Raw genomic sequence first — 23310 nt, forward strand, 5'->3', positions numbered from 1 at the left:
AGTGAAATGGAAAAATGTTTACAATAACATTTTATATATAAATTGTTTTAAATTATGTATTATTTTGTATATGAACATATTATATATATATAATTGTTTTATACATAAATATTTTCTATAATTCCTAGACTAATAATAGAGGAAGAAATAGAATATCTAAATAAATCTCTTTTAGAAAAAGAAATTGAACAGGCCATAAAAGCATCAGGAGAGTAACAAGTGGATTTGACCAAACTTTTCAAGATTATCTATTTTTTATAAACAGTGTCATGGAAAGAGGTGTCCTATCTAAAATAAATGGAATATTTTGTCAAATTTATAAGAACATGAGTCATTCCCTAGTTGAAAAATGGTTAAAAAATGTGAACAGACAATTTTTGGATGAAGAAATCAATGCTACATATAACTCAATTAAAATGCTCTAAATCATTATTGAATAGAGAAATGAAAATTAAAACAGCTCTGAGATAACACCTCACATCTAGCAGATTGGCTAAAATGACAAAAGGGCAAAGTGACAAATGTTTGAGGGGATGTGGAAAAATAGGGACACTGACACACTGTTGGTAGAACTGTGAACTGATCCAATCATTTTGGAGAGCAATCTAGAATTATGCCCAAAGAGTTATAAAACTGTGTATATCTTGACCCAGCAATACCATTGTTAGGTTTATTTCCTAAAGAGACCAGGGGAAAAGGAACACATTTATACCAGCTCTCTTTGTGATGGCAAAGAACTGGTGGCCTATCAATTGGGAAATGGCTAAACAAGTCATGACATATGATTGTAGTGGAATACTACTGTACTATAAGAAATGACAAGCAAGTTAAGTTTTTAAAAAATCATGGAAAGACCTACATGAAATTACAAAGAGTGAAATAAGCAGAACCAAGAGAACATCATATATAGCAAGAGAAACGTTGTTTGAATAATGACTTGTGTATGTCCACTTCCAGAGAATTAACTGATAAATAGAAACAAGAAAGACATAGTTTTATCAATACTTTTTTATTTTTTATTTTTTTGTCAAATGATGCCTTCTCTAATGTGGGGAGTGGAGGGAAAATGAGAGATACCTGGGAATTTTAATGCAACAAACAAATATATTTTTTGAAAGCCAGGTAAATGTGTTAAAGGGGAGAAAGCGCTGTTATACATCACATATATGAAGATCAAAGTTGATGAAGTGTGGATGAGAGTGGGTGAGCTTGTAATCCAAAGCTCATGGACTAAACAGTCTTTTACTTTATTCTTGGTCCCTCACTCAGCCTTATATAGGGTTTTAAAAAACATACAACTTTGAATAAGTTTCCTTATTTGTTTCACAACTCACTAGAAGAGGGGTGGAGGGAGGAGTGGGGCTATCAGAGACAGGCACAATGACAAACAGAAAAGTGACACCTGACAGCTGATAGTTTGACATTGAGGGAGGAGGCAGGACAATGTTAAAGTAGAGAGCTTTATTTCTCTAAGCACAATATTCTTTAGAACATGGCCCCAAGTCATCATGAAAAGGTTAAATTCTTAACAAAATTCATAGGTCTTGATCAATGACACATGTAAAAGCCAGTGGAACTGTGCATTGGCTACAGGAGGGGGTTGGGAGGAAGGGAGGGAAAGAACATGAATCATGTAACCATATAAAATTTTTCTTAATCAAATAAAATTTTTATTAAAGAAAAGGTTAAGTTCTTCTCAGAATCCCCCTTAATACATTTGATAAAACTTTCATTAAAAAAAAACAAATGCTTGACATTTCAGAGTAAGATTCCACTTCCAATCCTATGATCCAGATCTGTGGAAAATTCACTTCTATAAAACATCCCATTTCCTCTAAGGCGAATGCACAGTTCTTTGTAAATAGAAGGCACTCAAAAATGTGGGATGCATTGAATTTGGGGTTGCAAATAGGCAAAACATTACGGTAACACATCCTAAAACTAGGTAATTTTCCATTGTTTGTCCTGCCGTTCAGTGGCACTCCAGGCACCCTTTCTAGCCACCCACAACTCCATAATGTTTGTTTTGCCCTTTCCTGAGCATCAACTCGACCCAAGGCCAAACCCCTATAGTATATATATATATATATATACCTGAACTCATAACTCATTGATTGATATTTCCAAGCCATCATACCCATCCTGTTGAGTATTTCCTTATTCTTATGATCCTAATCTGCCATGTTACCCAACACTTCCATTGTGTTCTCTAGAATGCCTGCTCCACAGGTAACAATCTAGATTTCATCTAAAACCTTTTCCTTTCTTGATTGTTTCATCTTCTTGCACTCCCTTCCTGATGACTCAGTTTCTCTAGATCCCCATTCTAGCACTGCTCATATTTTTACTCATACCTTGATTTACTACTGGTCACAGTAGAATTACCCAAGGTAGTAGTATTCCTGCTCCTCATTGAAACTTCCAGGCTCTCCTTCTACCACCATCACTTAGTAATCTCTCCCCCTTTGAGAATCTTTCAATAAACATTTCTCATCCAATTAAAATTCTGGTAGCTGTTGTATACAGACCTCTAAGACATTTCTTCCTCAATGATTTCAATACCTGGCACACACAACACACACACCAACAGGACTTCTGTGAACAAAGAAATTATGGTGAAAAACTATACCAATTTGACTTAACCTTGCCCCCAGGTAGATCAATCTGGAACCTAGTTGTGGGAAATTTGGCATGGGGCTCCTGAGACCCTTAGCACTTCCTTGCCTGTTGCTTTTAACCCGCAGGTGTGCTGGCTTTTACATTCCAGTGACTGCTTTTTAACTCTTCAAGAGATTGCTTTTACCTGGAATGTACTTGAGTATGTTTTTATGTTTTATATACGTTTTAAATAGGAGGGAATACTCAGTAGGGAATAGAGAAAACTGAACAAGAGCAAAACAGTTCAAAATATGTTTTGAATGTTTTATAGGGATTGTTTATTTGAACCCCCAAATGCGTGTTGATCTGTTGCTTTAGATATGGAACCACTACTGGAACACATGGTTTAAAATGAAACAAAACAAAATTTATAATACATCTAGAGTTTTTTTTTTAAAGCTTAGGAGATTATCTTGGTGGTCAACTGCTTATAAACTAAAGCAAGATTAGTTTTGCTTATCTAATTCTCCAGAAAGGGAAGCCCAGAGATGACTGACACTAAATAGATTTTGCTTAAGTACCCACTTAACAGCACTCTCAACAGTGTCTCACCCTTCCCAGATACTTTCATACATACCCAATAGCCTAAGAATTACTGGTTTGAGGATATTGTGTTTTAGGGCACACTTGAGCTCTTCAATTTTGTATCCTCAAAGTAAATGTACATTTCTAATATTCGTGAAATTATACCATTTGGGCCAATACAGAATAATAATGACTCCTTATGTTGGTCCAGAGAATCATGTTAATGTAGATTTACCAGCTTTGTGTTTACTATTCAATTGATTGCCATTGTTTCTTAGTTTTGCATTACCTAGGATCTCCCTCTCAAAACTTCTATAACAAAGTCTCTTGTCAATAATTTTGAGTGTTCCACCCTAGGGTCATGGATTCTAAGAGCATGTTGTGGCCTTTCTTGGCTGATAAAGGGTTTAATAATACTCCTTACACTGCATATCCTAGTAGTTTAAGGGATACTGGGACTCAGGAGAAGGTAGGAAATTGCAATATTTCCTCCCTGTAGATGTCTTTTGCTCAATATTTGATTTGAACTATTAGTAAGTCAGTTAGTCAGTACCCACTTATTAAGTATTTATTATGTGCCAGGCACTGTGCTAAGCGCTGGGCATAGAAGGAAATGCAGAAAGCAATTATTGCCCTTAGGGAGTTTATATTCTGTGACAGAGGCTGGCACTAAAAATGTGCCAGGCTGAAGAGTGTGTGGATCTGATCACCTCCATGGGGGTGGGGCCCCAGGAGATTGGAATCTTGAGGAGCAGAAGGTTCCTTCTGAAGAGCAGTTGGTCTCTCAGTCTGAAGAAGCTGAAGAGGGAGTGGTGAATAAGACTTTCTCCTGAGGGTTACCCACCTTTTCCTGTTTGTGACTGGAAATCCTTCCCCCCCAACATTTCCTAATTGAAAAGACTATTGAAGAGAAAGCTGAGAAAAGGCATTTTGAATCTCCGTCAGACTTTACCTCAGCTCCTGGTGCCCTGGGTCTGAACTGTGGCCAAGGGACCAAACCCAGGGTCAGCCAATCTGACTATCTTTCAGGGGGCTCAGGCTACAGGAGAGAGGGAAAAGGGGTTTAGATAGAGCCAGGGACCCCCTTTCCCCCCCACTATCCGTTCCCATTCTCCCTGCCAGTTATTCTTTTGTATTACCCTGATTGAGTTAATTGACATTAAAGTAGTTATCTTTTCCCCAAGCTCTAAATCAAGTGTGAGTGAACAAGCTTCAAGGAGGAGAGACATCTTTTTAAGAAGAAACATTTAGTATCTAGTAGTGGAGAGGAGACAAGAGGGACAAGAGAAAATCTGGGAGAATAGCTAAGGAGAGAAGGGGGAAGGGGGAAAATCTTCAAACCCACTCTCCTCTCTCTGAGCCAACCCTAAACATCAGTTGTCTCTCTTCTAGATCCTGTTTCCTTTACGGATCCTCAAACCTTTTCTCCATTATAATTCTAATGTAGAAAACAAAGAATTGGGTGCATCCAAACTATCATATATAGAAGATAATCTTGTGGGCATATTCCTTGGTTCAATTCCAAATTTAAGAGAGCTTTCCTATTGGTTCAGTTGATAAGGAAGGTGCTGTCTGACTACTGTACTACTTACTCTCTTCATATACTTAAGTTTCTTGGAAAACATCCTAAGAAAATCATTGACAACTTCCTATAATATAATATAGAAAATGGATTTGTGATGAAAATACTATATGTGAAATAGTGGGTTGAAAACATTAACTCAGTCTCTGAGAAAGGATTTCCTCCTCCACCTTCAACATCCATATATTCTGCACTCACATCACAAAGGCTTTTTGTCATACACAGAATATGTGGTTCAAAGTCTTCTTGCTTCTGTTGCTAACACCCACCAGTATTTAGAACAATTAGGGTTTTATGCAATAAAAATGCCAAATCACCATCTTATAAAGAAGATTTAGCTCAGTCCCTTACACAAAGACCTTTTTCCATTCTGCTGAAGTTTCTATCTTTAAAAAGTCTTATTCCTCCTTTTGTTAGTGACAGCCAAGATTTAAGAAAATAATGCAAGCAAAGGATAGATCTGATCATCTTCTGATTTGGTGACTTATGGAAGTATGATCTTGTCCCCCACCCCCTTCTTATAGTGAAGAAATGATTAAAGGGACAAAAGTAAATGGGCCAGGAAATTGAATGAGATTATTATTATTTTTTAAAAAAGACAAAACAAAAACCACTTTTGTATTTCAAAAGCAGTAGAAATTGGACTGTCACTAATGTTCCCTTATGAACATTTGAACAAATCTGACATTTAAAATCCCATAGATACAAAAAACATATTCCTTTTATTGCTCTGTCAATATGCTTTTCAATTTACAGTTCTTACATTTTCCTATGTTTCTTTTGTCTTTTACAATTCTCCTCCCACTTTTCCATTTTCTTTTTATTCTTTCTCTATGTACTATTTTTTTTCTAGTGGTTAGCTCTACTCAACTCAACACCGTGTATTTATTGGTAGATATCCTGTATTTACTTATCAGTAAACTTGTACCCCTGGAAAAGTTAAGCTTCTTTATGGTAGAGACTGTCTAACTGCTGCATTTGTATTCTGAAAACTTAGTGTAGTTTCCCACACAGCAGATGCTCAATAGATGTTTATTAATCAATTTTGAGTTATTAGAAACAAAGTACAGCCTTTAGTGTAATTCTCTCAAAATGGGCTTCATGGCCTCTTAGTGAATTGAAAGAGTGAATTTCTGCTTCCATTTAGCCATGTAATCAGATAGGAATGAACACTGAGTTTAGATTCAGAAGTCATAAATTCAAATTCCTAGTCTAAGACTTATTAGCTATGTGACCATGGGTAAGACACATCAACTCTCGGAGCTCCATTCTCTTTAACTATATAATAGAGATACTATAACAGAGACTAGACAACAGTTCTCTCACAGGGTTGTTTTAAAGATCAATTCAGACCACATATATAAAGGGCTATTGGAAAAGCACTATTCAAATTTAATCTGTGAATATTATTACCATGAGTCATCATGGGGTAGTAGATAGAGTGTTTGGTTTGCTGACACTAGCTGTTTAAACACTTAAAATCTAAGCCTCAGTTTCCTCATTTGTCAAATGGAATCTGTAATATTCACTTCATTTTTGTGATTTACTTGTGACTTCTGACTTACAAGTGACAAACAACTCTGAAAACCTTAAAACTTTGATCAATGCAATGACAAATAATGATTCCAAAGGATTGATGGCAAGGTTACCCATCTCCTGAGAGATGATGGATTCAAGGAGACAGAAATTTTTGGATGTGCCCAATGTGGGAATTTATTTTACTTGACTGTGCAAACTGATTACAAGGTTGTTGTTGTTTTTTTTTTTTAACTTAAAATGAGAGAGTAGGATAGAGAGGAAATAAATACCTATTAATAGAAAAAATAAAATTTAAAGAAAAAATATGAAAAGTACTTCACAAATAGCAAAGTACTATATAAATTCTTATTTGTGTAAGAAAGTTCATTAAGTGTTAAAGGGAATATAAATTTGAATTTTAAAAGAGCCCTTATCCTCAAATAGCTTATAGTCTATAATAGAGGAGATTGGTGTATACACCAAATAATTATAGCAAAGGTTAACTATGTTAAGTATATAAATCAGAATAGCAAAATACTACAAGAGATCAGAGGTAGGAGAAATTATTTCTACCTAGGAAGATTCAGAGCAGGCTTCAAGGAGAAGAAAGTAGCATTTAAATGGAATTTCAAAGGATGAGTAGGATTTCAACAAGAAGACTGACAAAATAAAATTCCAGGAACATGGAGTTGCATAAACCAGGACATGGCTATGGGAGAGCAAGAAATAAGATTGGAAGAGTACTTTTTTGGAAAATGAAAGTATTGCAAAAGAATGAAAAATAAAGCTAGAATAGAAAACAAAGCTAGAATGGGCCATCCTAAATAGTTACATCTAAGGATTATTCAAATGTAGGAGAGTAGAAAACCCTTTAGAAACAGTAACTTGCTAAGTCAGCCTACTAATTCACTAGTTCACTAATTTCTAAAAATGCCTTGATCCTAAAGAAAAGATAGAGAATGTGACTCATTAAATGCCTATAATATAATACAAAGTCAGCCTATAATTTGGATTCTTAATCTTTTTTTTGTGTCATGGACTTCTTTGAAAATTTAGTGAAACATATGGACCCCTTCTAAGAATAATGGCTTTCAGTTCATATAATACAAATAAAAAAGGAAACTAAAGGTTAATGAAAAGAAAGACTCTCTCTATATATATCTAAACACACACACACACACACACACACACACACACACACACACACATATATATATACACATATATATATTTTCCATCTAAGGTCATAGACTCTTTGAAATCTATACATGGGGGACTAAAGAACCAAAGATAGATCCTCTAGCCTAGGTAATTATAATTTAAATTTAAAATTTAAATTTAAAATTAAAATTATATTTTAAAATAATACATTTATACAAGTGAGTACTCTGTCACCCAGAATAATGAATATGAAACAATATATAATTATTCCAGTGCTACTTTCACTCAAAATATTCTTTTAACTCTTTCTTTGTTGTCAGAACTTTTTTGGGGGGGGTGCTTTTTAGAAATCTCAAAAATTATCCAAAGCCAAATCTGATAATCAAACTGAGCATTATAGTTTTAGGTTTTAAATAATAAATTATAACTACAAAGTAATGAAACTAATTTTGTGTTTAGCTTATAAATCAAATCTTTGGGTAATTCTAAAAGATTTAAAAAACAAAACAAAAATCTTAAGCAATTACATTATTACTGGGATAAGTCCCAAGATGACTTTGAAAGTACAAGCCTTATTTGAGTAGGTTCAAGTATTAAAAGTATAATAATTTTATAGTTATACTTTAAATGATATTAAGGCAAATAATTTAATTTCATTATGACAATGTAGAGAATAATAATTAAAAATCAGATATTTTGAGACTTTGATACTGTTATGGTATATATTTAAAGATTTTTTAAAAACTTACTGTAAACACACAAATTTAATATTTTATTAAATCACATATCTAGGTGGAAAATATAGAACATTTTTGCCAAGGGTAAAAATTGCTTAATGAGTTTGATTATACTTACAATAGCATTTTTCAAAGGAATAATCCTTTAAGTCTATAAAATATATATGCTATAGATAACTGTGAAAATAAATATTTGAGTTAGACATTTAAAACCTAATAATTCCTAGTTTTAAATTATTCTATCCATCAATGTGATGAATTATCCCAATTAGTTCTTTTCTGAAATAATGGCTCTGAAAATGATGTTTTGAGTCTGTGATATATTTCATAAATTCTGTTAATTTTTCTTCAGATTAATCCAAATCAAAAGCAATAGGGATATAATATTTAAAATCCATAAATGAGAAAATCTGAAGCAGTCCAAATTCTAATTCTCTTGAAAACTAATTTCTTTAAAATCGTTCAATGAATATATAGGATTTTCTCACTTGAAGTTGAGCTTGAATGGTATAAGATTTTCAATGTCCTTCTGTAGTTGTAATCAGGATCATTAGAGTTCTATCATGAGCAGGCAACTGGTGATCTGTGGTTCCATCTAGAAGGATCTGAAGAAAAAAATGTAAATATCTGGTTATTATAACATAAATAACTTTTTCCATATAACATTTCATGCAGTTAAAATTGAATTGAAAGAACGTTCACTGGCAAGAAAGGAAAAAAATATCATTTCCATACTTACAGATAACAAACAAATAATTCTACATATGAAAGCTTCTCAGAAATAAGCCAGTTGTAGAAAATTGGTCCAAATTTCTTGAAAACAAGTAGTGACAAAATTTAGTTATTTATTTTTTAGTTGAGGGGAACAGAGTCTGGGCCTATGATTTTACCATTATGGAGTACTCTATTTTGAAGCAGGTCAATAATTCTTTGGTAATTTTTAGTGTTAGAAAGCTGCCTAAGGCATTGAGATGTTCAGTGATTTACGAAGGGTCACACAGTGATTATATGTCAAAGACAGAAATCAAACCCAGGGACATGCTGACTACCAGGCCATCTCTCAGTCCACTATGTCATACTGCCTCTGGCTAGTGGCAGATTTTTTTTAAGTAGATACAAAATTCTGTTACGGTTAATATAAGTTATCGATCTCAATTCCATAGAAAGATATACCTCAATTGTGGCAGCTAAGTGACACAACAGATAGAGTGCCAAGCCTGAAATCAGGAAAACTCAACTTCCTGAATTCAAATAGACACTAGCTGTGTGACCCTGGGCAAGTCACTTAACCTGTATGCCTCAATTTCTTCATTTGTAAAATGAAGTAGAGAGGGAAATAGCAAACCACTACACTATCTTTGCCAAGAAAACCTTGAACGGGGTCACAAAGTTTTGAACACAATAACATAGAGAAAATCTGAGAAAGGAACTAAAAACTGGAGATAAAAGAAACATACTGCAATGATTTCTTTGAAAAGTTGATCCTTTTCTCTAAAAAAAAAAATACCTGTTAATGATCTCCAATATCTTTTCAACTCAAAATTAGTAAAGGGGAAATAACTTCTATGAAATACTAAAAAAATTTAAATTATGTGTTTGTATATAGGGTTTGGTACAGTTTAAAGTCACTACAATGTACTAAAGGATGCCTTATAGAACACTTTATGGTAATAATTAATTTTTTTCCAGTATTTAATATAATCATCACTTTCCCCTACACTGTCTCTGAGTTGAAAAAGAAATTATGAGCACTAACAGTCTTCAAAGAAAAGAATCAACTTGCCAGAGAAATATTGGAGTTTGTTTAATCTGTTTCAAGTTTTTAGGTCTCTTCTCAGATGTTCTCTTACTATATAGCTAGGTTAATTATTGAGGTATATCTTTTATTAAACTAAGATTGATAATTTAGTAACCTTAACACATTTTTATATCTACTTTTCCAAGATTATGTGCACATATGTTCTATTACCACCTTACAACTGTTCATTATAGAACAGGATTTCATTCAAGCTGGTTGTTGAATCAAGATCACAGTTCTAATTTGAGTATTTGAGAATGATTACACTTTCCCTAAATAGCAACAAGGTTGGTTGTTAAGAGATGTTGGATCTGTCCAAAGTATTTGCTCTTAGAAATACCCCTTACCCTCTGACTTAGAACTGATACTAAATATCAGAGAAAATAGCAAAAGAACAGTAAAGGCTAGGCAATCGGGGGTGAAGTGACTTTCCCAAGGTCACACAGGCAGGAAATATGAGGCCAGATTTGAATGAAGGTCTTCCCAACTACAGGCTAATCACTGTGCTACCTAGCTGCCTTAAGATTGAGTCTTTTTTTTAAAGGAACAAACAAGATTTTCATAAATACAAGTCAATCTTGAATAATTAATTGTCCCATTTCTGCTTCTCTGTGTCCTCCTCTGCTACACACATATCCACATATATACATAGATGAATATTGATAAGAAATAAAGTGAAAAAATCAATAAATAAGTTTTTGGCAATGTAAAGTTTTAAAAGGACAATTACCTGAAAATGGAAACTATAAACCGTGTCCCAATTATATGTATGTATGTCAAGATGGGATTAGCCTTCTGAAAAATCCTACCAGAAACTGTGTTTTAGGGGTAGAAGAATGAAAATCAACTTACCTGACCCACCCGTGGTGATTTTAAGTATATCATCATCTTCATCACAACTATCACAACTTAATAACTGGATGACTGTTTCTGACTCAGTTTCAATTTCATTTCCTTCTAGTTCCTGTTTGCAAAAGGTCCTTAGTGCAACAAGACGGTGATGTATTGCTGCATAAAGACATCCAACATCTTTGGCACTTGCCTGGAAAAAATTAAATTGTTAAAAATGTTGATAGGCTAGTATTTTTAAACATATCTCATATATCTAGAGTTTTTTAAAAGACATTTCATTCCTCCTCATTAACATAACTTGGCTTTGGTCCCTTGAAGGAAAGTACCTATGCAACATAAATCTAGTAGTGACAGGCAGCTAGATTGATGCAGTGGAGAGAACTCTGGACCTGGAGTCAGGAAGACCTGAGTTCATATCTAGACACTTCCTAGTTGTGTGATCCTGGGCAAATCATTTAACCTTATTTGCCTCAGTTTCCTCATTTGTAAATGAACTGGAGAAGGAAATGGCAGACTACAATAGTGTCCTTGCCAAGACCACTCCAAATGATGTCATAGCCAGACATGATTGAAATGACTGAACAATGAAAAAAGGTAGAATGAGTAGATAATAACCACTTCCCCTTCCAATGTTGAAAAACAATCTAACTTGAATCAACCCTCATTCTATAAGGAATAATTGTAAGATGGTAATGACATATAACGTATGCAGAATAAAATTGAGAAAGCAAAGTTGAGCTATTTTAAAGATATTGTATTTGAATTTAGAAGGTTTGGATGGACTGCAGGACCCATCATGGAGGAAAAGGAAATTGTGACTTGATCCTGTAAACACACTTATTTGTCACCCTCAATTGGCATTATGAAGGGGGAAAATTGTTTTAAAGGGATGGAGGGAAGCAAACAAATTAATGAAAGCATTTTTAAAAGAATATTCATTAAATCAATTTTAGAGAATAATCTTTGGAGTGGGTTATGGAGAGGGATTATGTCCTAAATAGTGGCTAGAACTTTTACAAATGTTAAGTAAACATTAGCTGATAAGAAGTACAGTTTAGGAGTTCTAATTTCACAGCTCATGATGAGTAAGAGAGAAAATTTTCCAATGTTCCCATTTGTTCAAGAGGAACTGAACTCTTCCACTTCTTCAGGAATCAATTATAAAGCATTGCAAATTCCAATAAGCAGGAAGTCAAATTAAATTCAAAAAATTCCAAACCTCTGACCAGTCATTTGGAAAACAGATTACTGGGAGAGCAGGTCATGTGGGAAAAGGGCACTGTAGTTTCAGAAGACTGCTTGGAAATCCCCTTGATACACCTCCTTTTTCTAGGACAAATCTTGACTCTTGGGCTTTCTTCAGATTCCTGTGTCCTTCTTTTATAGAAACAATACAGGAATATCTTCCTATATTATTTTTGAATTAGTATGATAACTATATATTTATATAATATGGTTTTCAAAGCATTTTCCCATACATTAGCTCAAGGGAAATCAAATTTGTTTTCCCTTCATGATGGGCTCAATGATTAGAAATTCATATGTGTGGACCACAAAATTTGTTTTATATTTATAGTTAATAATTTATCAAAACCTGTTAGTATGATACTAGACAGGAGTCAATTCAATAATATGCTGGCAACTGCAGGCATTCATTTAGGCTCTTTGGTCTTATTCTTTTATATTCATTAGTTAATTGGGTAAAACTTTTTTTTCCCCTAAAAATCTGAAACATACCATACTTTGGGGTCAGGGTAGCATATAGCTATAGGCCAAATGATAAACACTTGACATTTTCTCATTTGTTCACCATAAGAAACCTATAAGATAGGCAGGACAGATATTATCCTCATTTTGAAGATGACGAAATTATTCCAGATCATAAGCTAAATAGCAGAAATAGCTAGGTTTAGAATTCATTTCTTTTGCCATAATTAGACTCCATAGTTCCTTCAATCTTTCCAAAGATCTTTGATTTCATTACCATTAGTAAATATATCATTGATGTAAATCAGATCATTTCTAAGTCTCAGAAGACTATCTTAATTAAATTTAATTCAATATTTGTTTCCTGTGCTATAGAATGGACTTGGATTAGGTGGTATGGATACAGAGCTGTTAACATGATGTGACTGATAGACATAAACACAAAAATTATAATACAAATCTGAATGTGATGCATTCTTTGGAAAAGTCAAAGCAAAGGAGAAAAATGATTAGAGATGGATAAATTCCATCTGGGGAATCAAGGAATTTTCTTCAGATATTTAAATTTTATTTTTATTGTTAGGCAAAATGCACTTCCATATTGTTATTTTTGTAAGAACACCCTCACACGTAACCAAAACCCAAAAATCAAACCATAAATACAAAGATATGAAAGATGGCTCCAACAGTTCTTTCTCTGGAGGTATATAGCATTCCCTGTCATAGGGAAAGTTTCACACAAAAGAAGTGCCACCTGATGGGGATTTTAAAAGAAGAGAAGGATTCCAAAAAGGCAGAGATGTAGAATAGTTCACCTTGTGGGACAGCCTATGTGCATAAGAAAAGCATACTGCAAGGTCTGGAAATGGTGAGTCTAAAAGGAGTCTGGAAAGGAAGGTTGGAGCCAGATCTTAGAGGGCTCTGCATTCCATCACAAATTGTTTTCTTTGTTGTTTGTCTGTAATGCTACAGACAATGTGAGACTGCTAAAAGTCTTTTGGAAGGGTAATGGCATGCTTAGACCTGAAAATTGGGAAGATTACTTTGGCACAACATGTAGGATGGATTGGATAGGATAGAACTAGAGGCAGAGAAACCAGTTAGGAGACTTTCAAAATAGTGTAGGCAAAAGGTAAAGGAAGTGAAATATATTATCTTTGACCCAATAATACCACTACTAGGTCTACATCCCAAAGAATCAAAGAAAAGTAAAACAGACCTATTTGCACAAAACAGCATAAAACAGTTTAATTGTTTCAGTTGTGTCTAATTGCTTCATGACTGCATGTGGGATTTTCTTGGCAAAGATGGCTATCCAAGTGCTACAGTGGATAGAATGCTAGCCTAGAGTCAGGATGACTCATCTTCCTGAATTCAAATCTGGTCTTGGACACTTATTAACTATATGATCTGGGACAAATTGCTTAACTTTGTCTCAGTTCACCATAAAATGAACTGGAGAAGGAAACAGTAAACCACTCCAATATCTTTGCAAGAAAACCCCAAATGGGATCATAGAGTCAAACACAACTGAAAAATGACTGAACAAGAACAATGAACTAGCAAGAATAGTGGAGTGGTTTGGCAATTGGAGATTGGAACTGGAAATTGAAGGAATGCCCATCAATCGGGGAACAGCTGAATAAGTTATAGTATATGATTGTGATAGAATATAATTATTCCATAAGAAATGATGAACAAGGTGGTTTCAGAAAAACCTGGGAAAGGAGTAGCTAGGTGGCTCAGTGGATTGAGAAACAGGCCTCATTTAGGGAAGTCTTGGGTTCAGATCTCACCTTAGACACTTTCTTAGCTATGTGACCCTGGGCAAAGACACTTAACCCTGACTGCCTAGTCCTTACTGCTCTTCTACCTTGGAACCAATACATAGTATTGATTCTAAGATGGAAAGTAAGGGTTTTTTTTTTGGGGGGGGGGAACCTGAGTAGACTTATATGAACTTATGCAAAGTGAAGAAAGCAGAACCAGAAGAACATTGTGCATAGTAGCAGCAGTATTATAAGGAGGACCAACTGTGAAAGACTTAGCTACTCTGAACAGGACAATGACCAATGCAATTCCAAAGGATCCATGATGAAAAATGCTATCTACCTCCAGAGAGAACAGATGAACTCTAAATGTGTATTGAAGCATATCTTTATTTAACTTTATTTTTCTGGGGTTTTTGTCTGTTTTCTTTTGCAATATGGTTAATATTAAAGTAAACTTTCATGATTTCACACGCATAATCAATATCAATATCTCGAAAACAAGAGGAGGGTGGGAAGGAGAGAGAGTTTGGATCTCAAAACAAATTTTTAATGAATTAAATTTTTTTTACATATAATTTAGAAATAATGAAATAAAAAATATTTTAAAAGAAATATATTATAGAAGAATAGAGTGTAATTAGAGAAACCAAACAGATGTGAATGGAAGGACAAAGAAGAAAAATGAAATATGATTTTCTTAAATCTCATATTCTTGACGTCTTTGAAATCAATTGTATATTATCAATCCCTCTCTTCTAGATACCCTTTTCTCTCTGGTTTTTGTGACACTCATCTCCTCTGGTTCTTTTCTACTTCTCTGACTAGCTCTTTCTCAGTCTCTTTTACTGAATCTTCATCTAGGTCATAACTGCTAAACATAAATGTCCCCCAAGACTGTTCTGGACATTCTTCTCTTCTTATATACTACTTAACTTGGTGATCTCATCACGTTCTATGGATTCAAGTATTATCTCTGTGGAAATGATTCTCAGTTCTATTTTTCCTGCTATAACATCTCTCCTGACCTCTAGTTTCATATCTCTAACTGCCTATTAGACATATCATACTGGATGTCTTATACACATCTCAACCTCAACACGACCCAAACTGAGCTCCTTTTCCCTTCCCCAAACCCTTTCATCTTCCTAATTCCCTTATTACTATATAAGCTATCATTATTTTCCTAGTCACTCAGGTTGAGTTAACATCCTCAACTCCTCCACAAACCCTATGTCCAAAATTAATCTTCCATCTTCCTTTTAAACTGTTCCTCCTTCTGACATTATGATTTTTTTTTAAACCCTTAACTTCTGTCCTGGAGTCAATACAGTGTATTGGCTCCAAGGCAAGAAGTGGTAAGGGCTAGGCAATGGGGGTCAAGTGACTTGCCCAGGGTCACACAGCTGGGAAGTGTCTGAGGCCAGATTTGAACCTAGGACCTCCCGTCTCTAGGTCTGGCTCTCAATCCACTGAGCTACCCAGCTGCCCCCCATTATGATTTTTTAATGACAGTATCATTCGCTCTGTCTCCTCTATTTAATATATTGGAGCTATAATGGGTCTTTTCTCTGAAATCCACACAGTTACCAAGACCTGTCAAGTCTACCTGTGTGGTCTCTCCTTTACTCATATTGCCTCTATTTTCATAGCAACTACCATTAACGCAGATTTCATTACCAGCGACCTAGACCACTGCACTATCCTTCTAAAGGGTCTTCTCGACTACTCTCTCTGACTTTCAGTTCATCCTCCTGCTTACCAGACTCATCTTTCTTATCTTGTCATTTTACTACATAATGGTTTCCTACTGCCTGCAAAGTAAAGTTCAGACTTCTTTGTTTGGCCTTCAAGACTCTTTACAACCTGATGATCACTCTCCTATCTAGTTTTACCTCCCATTCTCCCTCTTCATGTTTACTGTATGTCTAGTCATTCTGAACTATTCTTTAACCCTGTCCAGCTAGATCCTGTCTCTGTACCTTTGCTCGTATCATCATCCCTCATGCTGAAATAAGCTTTAAAACTGCGCCTAAATGTTGAATTCTTTCCCTTCCTAGGAGCCCAACTTGATCATTTATGTCACCTCTTACGCGAAAATTCCACTTATTGCTTTTAATTGTGGAAGAGAGGAAGAGCAGGAACATGGGGGCAGGATGGAAATAATATAAGAAATGAGACTTTAAGAGAAGGATTTCCATAGAAAGAAATGGGGAAGTGGATAGAGGGAGGGACATTAGAGACAAAGAACATAAAATATGGAGAAAAGACTAGCCTGATATAAGGTGGGAAAGAGAGGTGTCTAGAGAAGGGTATGACAATATGGAAGGCTTTATATGTCTGAATCAAGGGTTTGTATTTTATTCACTTGGCAACAGGAAATCATTAAAGGCTTTTTGAGTCAAGGAGTGACACAAATCTGAACTTTTCTAGGGTCAAATCCAGGGTCCTTCTCACTATGCCACTACTGCTAATAACAATAAATAAAACACTGGGGGTGGGGGAAGGAGCCAAAATTAAAATATCGATCCTGCTCTCCTACCAATACCAAATACTGAATACCAATAATATCAAAATAAATACTGAAAATGGGCATGAGAAGAGTTTGATGGGTTTCCAAAGGATTTTGAACAGGACAAGAATGTGACAAGATCTAAATATTACATTGCTCAGTGGTTACCAATATCCTAGGTCAACCACCCTGAGAAATGATGGGCAATTCTAATATTAGACTAAATTCTACGTTAGTGTTTGGATTGCCCAGGTCTATTGTGTGTAAAATATAAGTAAAATTTATAAAAGTTTAAAGAGTGGTCAGAAACTGTAGTAATAGCTTTGGGGGAGAGGCTGGAAGAGAGGCTCCAGACCTTTGCTGAGTCTGAAAAGATTCCTTCAACTAATGCAGGTAGACACCTTTTTCTGCATTTTAAAGTCCTAGAGAGGAAGGACACAGAGTAATTGTGAATGATCACAGTGTCCCCTAATGGTAAAAAATAGGACTTCAACTCAAGTGTTAATGAATCAAGTCAGTTTGCTCTTTCACTTGGGCCATTTTGTGTCATGGCCACTTTCACTATTCTACCTTTCCAAGTAGATCATGCCTGGCACTGGCTAAGCCATTTAACTATAAAGTTTATCTTCACCCTTGCCATTTTCCCATCCACTGCTCCCTTCCAATCTCTTGCTCTGAGAACCATAATAAAATCAACACAACCATTGCCCCCTGGAAAGGGCATCCCAATTGACTGCACCACTGTACAAGTCACCATTTGGGGGGCTCTTCACACCCTAACTCCCTACCCAGCCACTACTCCCCCAGAATGGATTACCTCCCATTAGAATATAAGGTCTTTGAATGCAAGAGCTGTCTCATTTTTGTATTTGGATCCCCAGTGTTTAGCATCTAGTAGACATAATAAATAAATGTTTTCATTCATTCATCAGTTCTTTCATCTATGCTAATGATACAACACTGCTTCTAATGTAATTATTGTAGAAAAATTGAAGTTATTTGCTTATTGCAGTGGACTAGATATGTTCTATAAGATGATCATATTTTAAAAAACTCAACAAAAATCTCAACCCTGAAACTTCTTACCTGGATTAAAAATATTTTGATGCAACAGTCATCTAAATCTGTGGCAGTGATGCGTAGATTTTTGAGGCTTGCTCTTTGTATCTCCATTTGAGCCCAGAGTTTGCTGTTGAGGATCAGCCGTAGACTGCCTTGATTTCGCATAACTAAAATAGAAATGTATATGTGTTAAGAGCTGTAGGAAAAAAAATTAATTCATCAGTCTTCTTAGGATTTTCTATCATTTGAAGGATAGCAAAATGAAAAAAAAATTCCTTCATATTGTATGCCCATCATAATTGTTTTGATGGGGATTGATGTCTTGTTTTCAAATTAGATTTAGAGTTCATTTTACTGTAAACTTTTTTTTTTAAAGAACCAAATGCCATCAATTCAATATAAAAGGGGAGGTAAAAACTGGGAGAATGCTAACAAAATTTGTAATATCTGTAGCAAACACAAGTATCTAAAGAATCCTGTCTTACTCTAACAAGAAGCATGAACCTACTAGTATTTTTCTCTTCTCAAAGACTTTAGTCATATCTGATTCTTTGTGGCCCCCTTTGAGGTTTTCTTGACAAAGACCCTAGAGTAGTTGCCATTTCCTTCTCCAGCTCATTTCACAGTTGAGATAACCGAGGCAAACAGGGAGAAGTGACTTGCCCAGGGTCACACAGCGAGTAAGTGTGTAAGGTCAGATTAAAACTTGGGTCTTTCAGACTTCAGACTCAGTGCTCTATTCACCTTCTTAACCCAGGGCAAAGGACAAAAACCCTTTCCCTAGAACCAGTGAGTGAACCTTGGTTATAGCGATTTACCTGCCTGGTCCTAATTCCATTCCCTATCTTTTTTCTTTATTCAGGGCTTCTATCCTCAACCCCAAATCATGCTTCTGTATTTGAATCCTTGTGGGTTCCTGCTTGTCTCCATTCTCTCGATACTGACTTTCTCAGACTTATACTCTGATCATGATTTTTTTCTATATTTTCCTGGATGGCCCAGGCCTCCAGATATAGTCTTATATCTAGACCTCTGCTTCATTACACCTTGCTTAGAACTCCTGTGACTGGTTGAGGAAAACTGGAAAAAGAAATCAGAGTTGAAAAGACTAAGAACCTGCAAAGTCAGGGTGTGAGAAGAGGTGGAAGTTGGAGAGGAGAAAAAGATTAAGAGAGTTGGCCTTTATGGAGAGGAAGGAGACATATTTCACAGATGATAGCACCACCAAAGCCAAAGAATTTAGAGCGACTTTTAGATGTGGAAGGGAGGTGGTTACTGAGTAACTTTGACCAAGGTAGAAACTAAAAGTCCCAGTGGGGAACAATTAGTATTACAGTTCTTTCTCCTGGTCCTTTGGGGAGGAAGGGGAAGAGGGGGGGGGGAGAAGGGAGAGACAGAGAAAGAGGGAGAGGAGGAAGAAAGAGAGACAGAGACAGACAGAGAGAATGAACAGGATGCCTTGAGAGGGTACCAAATGATGGGATTTCTTCAGGGAAAAATAAGTTGATACCTTGAGTACCAGAAGACGGGAGGAATGTGATAAAATAAGATATTTAGGGGAAAGGAGAGTTTAGTAACAGTAGTAGAGAGCTGCAAAGGAAATTATAGAAAGGGAGGTATGGTGAAATTACATGGAAAGATTTCAGAGTTCTGATTAGTGCATTGATCATAGAGGACAGACAGTGAAGTATACGAAGAGGTTGTCTGTCCCATTTCAATCAATAAAGTGTTAAAGAAATAGAAAAGAAGGGAAAATAGAGAAAGCTAATAACAAGAGAGGACTGAGTTTATCATAAGAAAAAATGGCAATGGGTAAACCATGTTGTCTCTGTTACTGCCACATCTCTCCTCCAAGATGATTTTAGATATTTTGTGTAATAGAAGTTTCCAGGCCAAGTAGCAAGTCAGAGGAGTCTGCAATGGGTATAATCATCACTAGGAATTCAGGTACCCAGGCAAATTCACTCTCCTAGGAGGAAGGTGGGACCTAGGACAAAGGTAAGATGGCAATGGGATCCTAGAGGAATCAATTGTCTGCTCTAGAGGAAATAATCGCCTCACCTCTTAAGTATCAGTGCTAGAGAGAAATATCTGGAAGTCTCATATTGATTCTGGCCTTGGAAACTGGTGTAATGTCAACAGTATAAAAATGGAGATTAGACAAGAACAGAAAAAATACTGGTATTCAAGAGAACAACGGGAACCAGAACAAGAAAAAAGAACAAGAATACTATTAAGAAGAGGAGGAAAAGTAGAAAAATATGGTACATTTTAAATTATATTCATTTCCATTTCCAGAGTATTAGGCATTTGGAAACTGCTAGATTTTTGAAATCCTTGTTTTGAGGTTCTACTTTGAAAAAAAAAGGTCACAAAAATAATTGATCTAGAACATAAAGGGACCTCAGAGGTCATCTACTTCAACCCCCTTTCTTCAGAGATGAGGACCAAGGTTTGGTTTTAAGTGACCTGTCCCAGGTCACACCGGTAGTAAACATCAGAGGTAGGGACCTGAATGTAGGCTGTGATCCCTAAGCCAGTACTCTTTCCACTGTACCAAGGACAAAGTGATTTTTTTCAGTCTCTATATCCTTTAATGCTCAGCATAAGTTCAATTTCATATGATCAGGGATTTAGAAAGAAAAGGGAATTTAGAAGCTGCCAAGTCCAGCACACTCATTTTACAGCTGAGAAAACTGAGGCCAAATGATTTGTTTGGCATCATACAACTAACTGCTCTAAGGCAGGTTTTGAATCCAGGTCTTTCTGACCTGGATCTCTCATGCCTACATGCTGCCTCTCATCTTACATTGCTGTATAAAGTTATTTAATTGTGTTCCCCAACTGATAAATGACACCAAAGGGTAAAAAAAGGCAGTTTTCAGAAGAAGAAATTCAAGCTATTGATAATCATATTTTAAAATGCTTTTAGTCACTAATAGAGAAATGTCAGTTAAAACAACTCTTGAAATTTCACTTCACTCCCTTCAGATTGGTGAAGTTGACAAAAAAAAGTAAATGACAAATACTGTGAGAAAATAGGCACATATTAATACACTGTTGGCAGAGCTGTGAACAGATCTGAACATTCTGGAAAGCAAGTTGGAATTAAGACTCCAAAAGCTATTAAGTCATGCAAAATATCTGTTAACAGGTCTATGCTAAACAAGTTGAAGAAAGAGGAAAAGGATTAATATATAGTAAAATTTTAATAACAACTCTTTTTGTGGCAGCACCATATTGGAACATGAAGTGGTGCCCGACAATTAGAGAAGGACTAAATGAGTTATGCTATGTCCAGATGATAGAATACTATCATGTTGTAAGAAATGATGAAGGGGGAAGGTTTCAGAGAAACCTTGGAAGATTTGTATAAACTGATGCAGAGATAACTCAGAACCAGGAAAACAATTTCTAAAATAGCAGCAATAACTTTGAAAGACTAAGAAACTAATCAACACAATGATTAATCAGAATTCCAGAGTACTCAAGACTAAATACTCACCTCTTAATAGAGAGATGATTAACTCAGTATAGATTCTCTCTGTCTCTGTCTTTCTCTCTGTCTCTCTTCATCTCTCTCTCTCCCATATCTATCATCTATGTACCTATCTTTCTACTTACCTGTTTATCTATCTATCAGTTATGTCTGATTTTTTGTAATTCTATTTTGGGGTTTTCTTAGCAAAGTTACTGGAGTGGTTTGCCATTTCCTTCTCTAGCTTATTTGACAGACGAGAAACTAAGGCAAAAAAGGTTAAGTGAATTGTCCAGAGCCACACAACTAAGATGTTTTCATGTCTTCAGAACTGGAACTCTTGCCACTGTACATAGTAATATGGGAATTTGTTTTGCTTGGTTATACATATTTCTAATGTGCCTTGTTTATCTTGCTTTCTCAGTGGAGGAAAGAGGTGGGAGGGAAAGAAATTCAATCAGAAAATAAAAGGAAATTTAAAAACAAAGCTATTAAACTATGCCTAAGTAGGGTTTGTTTCTTTTTAGAAAATATTCCTGACATTAGATATGGTGACTTTCTTTTCTTTGCATTTTCAAAACAAGATAATATTTTTTTTAATGTCTGGCTTTTTTTTTTTATCACAAAACACAAACCAACATAGTGACTTTTTAAATTCAGAGTCAGTATCGTGAAGTCTTATTTCTGGTTCTGCCTTAATTTGCAGCTCTGTTTACCACTATGGCATTTTGCTTCTCTTTTCTCTGTCCTCTGTTATGCTGCACTGGAATTCCAGGAAGCAAAGGAATTCCAACAGGCGACTTGAAGAATCCTTGCCCTGGAAAAACTGAGTCAACAAAACATGTCCTTGCAATATAAACAAAGGGGCTCAATGTAGCTGTAATTTCTCTGAAGGCTTGCTTGTGCTTGTGACCAAAATTATAGAGTTTAAGTATGGTGTTTCAGGGTCAAGCCCAAGAAGGCCATACTAAAGGTCCAATTTCTCCTATGAAGTTGATTCCTTCTTCAGTACAGTTGAACTGAATGTTAAGTGCATACTAGAAAAAAGCAATTAAGCCCTACAGGGAGGTTTCCTGTTTTTTTCGCCCCCTCTTACACTCAACTTTGCCTTTGAGGTAAACACCAAATGCCAGGAAGTTCTCCACAAATTATATCTTCATTCAACAACTATTTTTCATGGTAAAATATGAACTTTTCCACAAAGCTCTTTTCTGATGCTTCATGGGTTCCAGAAGTGCAAGCCATTGGGGTACATGCTTTGGATGTTTTTCCCAAGGAATATACCCAGCAGCAATGGAACATGTTTGTAATCAGAGTAAGCCCAGTTCAGTATGGAGAAGCTTATCGCCAGAAAGCTGTTCACTAGATATCTAATATTTTGGCGTTGGTAACCCATGAAACAGATAAAGAGCAGAATCCAGTCTAGCAAGGCCCCTTTCTCTTTTTGCTCTGACTGTAGGAGAACTGTGGAAAAGTAAGGGGGCAGAGCAGGGAATGGAGAGCAATGGGTGCTAACTCTTAAGAGCCACGACCAATATTAATTTCATTCTTGGTACTCTTTATATCTGATCTTCATTCAACGAGCTGATACCTTTTTGAATAAACTAGATCACTTCCACATCTAGTACCAATATACATGAAAGCAAAGGACAGGAGACGTGTGGACTCACATTCACACAATTCTCACTCTCCATCTGAAGGCTCCTCTTGCATGGCTAAGTGGGTGTTTCCTTCCCTCTTGTGAAGAAGACTGTGGGCTCAGAACCCTGCTCAGACTGCTTTCTTCTTCGCTCCACAAATGCTGCTATGAATGTGTGGAAGGAGGGTACTAGATCCTACAGTCTCTACTCTTCCCTTCCAGCTCTTCCTTGGGGCTGCTCCAAATCCTGCCTGCCAGGAAACTTGGGGATGGTTGCACCTTTGGGCCACCTCAGGGACTAGTGAACCTGGG

The 23310-nt window shown here is 35.8% G+C and overlaps 1 protein-coding gene across 2 annotated transcripts in view; it reads right to left on the bottom strand.

Moving 5' to 3' along the window:
- Positions 1–990: 990 nt before the first annotated feature.
- Positions 991–23310, bottom strand: part of RANBP3L (RAN binding protein 3 like) — a 75345-nt gene continuing 53025 nt past the window's right edge. For both annotated transcript variants that reach the window (XM_007487447.3, XM_007487446.3), the window contains 3 exons: positions 17906–18048; positions 10832–11021; positions 991–8786 (listed from right to left, as the gene is read on the bottom strand). In XM_007487447.3, coding sequence (XP_007487509.1) covers positions 8743–8786; positions 10832–11021; positions 17906–18048 — 377 coding nt within the window. In that variant the 3' untranslated portion in view covers positions 991–8742. The remainder of the gene's footprint in view (positions 8787–10831; positions 11022–17905; positions 18049–23310) is intronic.

Source organism: Monodelphis domestica, chromosome 3, assembly GCF_027887165.1.
Source record: "Monodelphis domestica isolate mMonDom1 chromosome 3, mMonDom1.pri, whole genome shotgun sequence".
Lineage (NCBI taxonomy): Eukaryota > Metazoa > Chordata > Mammalia > Didelphimorphia > Didelphidae > Monodelphis > Monodelphis domestica.